Consider the following 6,014-nt stretch of genomic DNA (forward strand, 5'->3'; position numbering starts at 1 on the left):
CAGATAATTAGATAATACAAAAGATAACAGAAATCAATTCCTTAAATAAAAGAATTATGTTACCAATTTATTTAGCTAGAATGTCAACACAATATATATATCATGCACCTATTTTTGTACAATATATTCAAGGAAATTAATTTGGATCGTCCAAATCTAATTAGAAATTATGTATGCATGACCAACTATAAAAGCATGATAAGTGATTCACAAATGAATTAACCTGTTTTCTGTTTCTCAATTCATTTCAAAAGATGAATTCTTCTCCAGTTGCCACTCTGATCTTATTCTCTTTGTTTTTCTCTTGCAATGTGGCAACAACGATTAGTTCACAAGATAATATTCATACCATGTTTCAACTTCCTTCTTCTGTTTCCAAATCGACACCTGATCATCAAGGTAATCCCACTTTCATTTTCATAATTATTTATTTTTCCAGTAATAATTAGTATATATATTTAATAATACTAACTGTTTTGTTCTTTTTTGAAACAAAATGTTACGCTCAAATTTGTACATCGGTTTTATGTATTAGTCATACTCTTACACATGTATATGAATTAATACAAGTCAAATATATATATATATATATATATATATATATATATATATAGACTTTTGTGGCTTTGTCTATATACCATTCTAATTAAACATTTCTAGACACAAGCATTTTTTAATAAGAAATGTTACACTTTAAAAGAATATGCATACAAAAGGATGTAGCCATTTCCTCTTGATTTATCTGTCTTCATCTTACATGTAAGTGTGCGCTTTTCCTACATATTTTTATTACAATTTAACTTTTTACGGAATAATAGTTTTTTTCTTCTTTTAGTACTCCGTATAAAGTCAGACTCCGTATATATTATTTGCATAGAAAATGATAGTTTAGTTTCGATATCACGTGTTTTAAAATGATAAACATAGTTATCAAATGATGATGGCCGGTTATGATCTTGTTGATATACGTACGGACTATTACTCATTTTTCATATATATTTATATTTAATTTGAATTTGATGATCGTCTATTTTAGGTGGAGGGTTTGCAAGTGGAAGCATAGATTTGGGAGGTTTAGTTGTGACTCATGTGACATCATTCAAGAAAATATGGTCAACGAATGAAGGTGGCTCCGGGACAACATTTTATGATCCTGTTTCAATCCCACATGGTTTTTCAAGTTTAGGATCATATGCACATCCAAACAACATCCCACTTTTTGGACATTTTCTTGTAGCAAAAGATGTGTCAAACAATCCCGTTAAACCAAGTCTCAAATCACCAACTGATTACGTTCTTAAGTGGTCTAGCCACTCGTTAAATAGAAAGAAAAAAGACGGTGAAGCTTATGTGTGGCACCCAATCGCCCCGTACGGCTACAAGGCTATTGGGTACGTGATCACTCGCGAATTTAACAAGCCGTCACTTGATAAAGTGAGTTGTGTTCATGTCGACTTTACAGATGATCATGATCACATTCCAATGAAGAAACCAAATATTATTCCAAATGCTGATCAAATGACGGTTTTATTTGAGAACAAGAACGTTATTGATATGAACGGTTTGCAAGTTCATAGTTCTATGGGTGGTTTCAAGATGAAAAACGAACGTCTAGGGAAGTTGAAGGCTAATGATGACTTGGAAAACATGCCGAATATGACACAAATTCAAGAGTTGATAAACAAGTACTCTCCCATCATTTATTTCCATCCGGATGAAGAATACCTGCCTTCATCGGTTGATTGGTTTTTCGATAGTGGCGCATTGATTTACCATAGCCAAGGGGAAGAGTCTTACCCTAGTGCAATTGAGAAAAATGGCGCGAACCTTCCACAATTTGGTCAAGATGATGAAACTTATTGGCTCGATCTTCCGGTTGATGATTTGAGTAAAGATAGAGTTAAGACTGGCAATCTACAAAAGGCTACTTCTTATGCTCATGTTAAGCCGGTTGGCGGAGGACTATTTACTGATATTACCATTTGGGTGTTTCACCCTTTTAATGGTCCATCAACGGCAAAAGTGTTGTCTTTTACTATACCATTAGGAAAGGTGGGTGAGCATGTAGGTGATTGGGAACATATCACATTAAGGATAAGCAATATTAATGGAGAGTTGAACAGTGTATACTTTGCGCGACATAGTTGGGGCGAATGGATCGGTGCATCGGGGTTGGAATTCGACGCGAATAATAGAATAGTGGCTTACTCGGCGTTACATAGCCATGGATTGTATGCAAGATCAGGGGATGTTCGTTATGGATGGGTAGGTGCAAAAATTGCTGGCATGCTAGACAAGTTGGCCTCGAGCGATAAGGTTATGGACACGAGTGCTCGCACGGTGGTTGTGGCGGCCGAGTATTTGGGTGGTGTGGTTGTTGAGCCACCGTGGTTGAACTATACGAGGAGGTGGGGTCCACATATAGATTATAATGTTGAAGATGAATTGGGTTTTGTAGTAAAAATGTTACCATGGTATCAAAGGATAGTCATTGGGCAAATTATTAAAAGGTTACCAAAAGAATTGTTTAGTGAAGATGGACCAACAGGACCAAAAGCTAAGAGGAGTTGGAATGGAGATGAGGATCTTTACTTAGTTCAACTAAGACCTGAGGCTATTTAATTTCATTTACTATTTTTGATGCAGCTGGTTAAATCTTGAAGCTACATATATACTAGCAACTTACTAGAGTATTTGTACGGTTTTTATGGTAGTGCTATTTTACTTCATTGTTTGGCATATTATCTATTCCGTACAGTATTAATGAAAATCTGAATGGTTTTCGTTATTGTTTAGTAGTATTTTTGATGACTTTTAGACTTTTAATCATCTTATTGAAAGCAAGATCGATTTCCAAACTTGCATATACATACTGTTTGTCGATCGAATTTATTAACATGTAATAAACTCAAAGAAAACAATAAACAGGCGACGGGCAACACAATATTGAGTATATATTATAATTTTATATAGAGTAGCATACCTTCTTACTATAATACGGATAATACGGAATGCAAATCAGATGATAAATATAAATATTTAAGTATTTCTAATTAAAATAAAGTAATATTATATGTTACTTAAAATTAATTATAAATTCTAGTTAGTTACTCCAGCTTTTTTTTTTTTTCTTCTGGAAAAGCAACAATTTTTATTCATATAAACAACATTTATAGAGATGCCAAAGGAGCATACTAATGTCCCAATATGCTTACATAAGTACCAATATTTATAAGCTAAAACGTAAGACTACAAATTGAAAATGCAATGAAGTTCTAGCCTATTCCCGTTCTAGACGTGCACAAAGCATCGAATGATAAAGGATTTATAAGCCAACTTGACCACTCGATCTCGAAACCTTTCACTCTATTTGATACCCATAAATGACTCAACACTTGAATTTCACTAACGATCGTCGCACTGCACTGCTTGTTTCGTTTGAAGACCGATTCATTACAATGTTTCCATAACATGTATCCGGTTACCCATTCCACCGCTTGCCAAAGCGTTTACCCAAAGTTTGACTTGAATGTGAATCCGTTACCCTTGAATGCCTCGTCCAAGTTCATATTACCAGGAAATCCAATTCGTCACCATTTATAAATGAACTCCCAAACTTCACGTGCTCTTTTGCAAGATATGAGTGAATGTTCTGCTGTTTCTAGATTATCGTCACATATCGGACACCTCACCGAATCTAAATCTAATATACGTTTATCAAGCTCGGCCCGACACGGAATTCTACGTTTGCTAGCCCGCCAAATAAATAGCCCGACTTTTGATGGAACCAAGTTGTTTCGTTGTGTTTCGGGCAGGGAAGTATTTTCGTTGACCATTTCCCGCTTGTTGAAAGCCGCCAGACCCAAGAATCTATCCCATCATTTTTGAAAACTGTTCCAGCAATTTCTTCTTCCAGTTTCTTAACTTCGCTAGCTAACCTACCTGTTAAAGATCTCGACCAGTTCCAGGAAAATGTAAACTCGCTGTTTGACATTTATACCAAGTCACTAACCCACGCCTCTTTGTTTGAAACAATTCTATAAAGCCTCGAGTACCTGTCCTTTAGAATGCTATTGCCATACCAAATATCTTCCCAAAATAACGTGAGAGAACCATCGAATAAAAGTTTCTTAAAGGAAGTAGAGAATTCAATGCCTAAGGCATCGATCACTCTACCAGCCTCCAAGATTGATTTCCAAGTGGAGTTGTTGCCTTTGGGTTTGAAGTTTGAATTAAAACCCAACCCCCCGTCCCTCCCGAAAATACTTTTGATAATGCGAACCCATAAAACGTTTCCGTTATTGTGAAATTTCCACCACCATTTCCCTAAAAGAGTTAAATTTTTTGCTTTTAAAGATCCCACATTTAAATACCCCTCACTAAAAGGTAACATAATTGACCCATTTGACCTATGAATTTTTTTTAGACTCATATGAGACCCCCCTCCCCCCCCAAAAAGAAACGACTTCTCATACCTTCGAGTTTTTTGACGACACAAGAAGGAGCGAGAAATATAGAGAAGAAATACAATGGTAGGCTACTCAGGACTGATTTAACTAAGGTTAACCGACCCCCAAAAGACATCGCACATGCTTTCCAATCGGCCAATCTTTTGTTGAATTTACTCACTACCGGGTCCCATTCTTTTGATATTTTCATATTACCACCGATAGGAAGTCCCAAATACAAGAACGGGAATTTTTTTACTTTACACCCGAGCCAATTAGCCACTGCATTAATCTCGCTATCTTGAATACCAACATCAAGTATGCAACTTTTATTTACATTTACCTTAAGACCGGATGTTTGTTCAAAACATTTGATCAACTTTATGAGATTTCGCAAGTTCCTTTTGCTCCATTCCCCAAAAAAACCGTATCGTTGGCATATTGAAGGTGGGAGACTAAAGCATTATCCCGACCAATTTCTATGCCTTTAAGCATTTGAGCTTCAATTGCACTTTTAATCATGACATTAAGTCCTTCAACCGCCATAATGAATAAATATGGAGATAGAGGATCGCCTTGCCTCACGCCTTTTTCTAATTTAAATTCTTTCGTGGGAGACCCGTTAACTAACACTGACACTGATGCCGAAGATAAACAAGCTTTCATCCATCTAATCCACCTTTCGCCGAACCCCATATACATCATGATTTCGAATAAATAATCCCAATTTAGACTATCGAAAGCTTTTTCGAAGTTCGCTTTGAAAATGAAACTTTTCTTTTTCCGTCCTACTAAGTCGTTTATTGATTCATTAGCCACGAGAATGATGTCGAGTATATGTCTGCCTTGAATGTACGCACTTTGTTCTTCACCAATAATTGATCCTAACACCTTTCGCAATCGTAATGATAACGCTTTAGAAAGAATTTTGTAATAACTCCCAATGAGGCTTATCGGACGATAATCACCGAGGTTTAAAGGGTCTTTTTTCTTGGGGAGTAGTGTGATAAACGAGCTGTTGCACCCCCTGGAAATTTCCCCGTGCTCCTAAAAATGATGAATGGCTTTCATAAAATCTTCTTTGATAACCTCCCAAAACATTTTATAAAATTTGATATTGAACCCTTCCGGCCCCGGTGCTTTGGAGCATCCGCAACTTTTAATAGCTAAAAGGATTTTAGATTCACTGAACGGGGCTTCTAGAAACTCAGCATTGACATGATCAAGTTTTTTGAAACGTGAAGACTCGTCTAAGGATAGTGTACGACTACTATGCTGGGAGAACATGTTTTGAAAATAGTTAAACACTTCATCTTTGATCTTCACTAGATTCTCGCACCATGAGCCGTTTATATTCAGACACCGTATAGAATTTTTATTTAAATTTTCGATTGATGATTCTATGGAAATATTTGCTGTTTTCATCTCCCTCGAGTGCCCATTTAACTTTCGCCTTTTGCTTCGGAATACTTGCCAATTCTTTATCTCTTTGTAACCATTCTTTTCTTGTCGACATCCACTCATCTATTCTGATTGACTTAGAACATCGGCGTCTGCTTTTGACTC

At 36.2% G+C, this 6,014-nt stretch overlaps 1 protein-coding gene across 1 annotated transcript; it reads left to right on the forward strand.

The window, feature by feature from the left end:
* Nucleotides 1-254: 254 nt before the first annotated feature.
* Nucleotides 255-2,622, forward strand: LOC139849422 (hypothetical protein At1g04090-like). The gene is made up of 2 exons (XM_071839081.1): nt 255-399; nt 1,037-2,622. The coding sequence occupies exons 1-2, from the start codon at nt 255-257 to the stop codon at nt 2,620-2,622; spliced, it is 1,731 nt and encodes a 576-aa protein (XP_071695182.1).
* Nucleotides 2,623-6,014: the final 3,392 nt, after the last annotated feature.

The sequence above is a fragment of the Rutidosis leptorrhynchoides genome, chromosome 1, assembly GCF_046630445.1.
Source record: "Rutidosis leptorrhynchoides isolate AG116_Rl617_1_P2 chromosome 1, CSIRO_AGI_Rlap_v1, whole genome shotgun sequence".
NCBI lineage: Eukaryota > Viridiplantae > Streptophyta > Magnoliopsida > Asterales > Asteraceae > Rutidosis > Rutidosis leptorrhynchoides.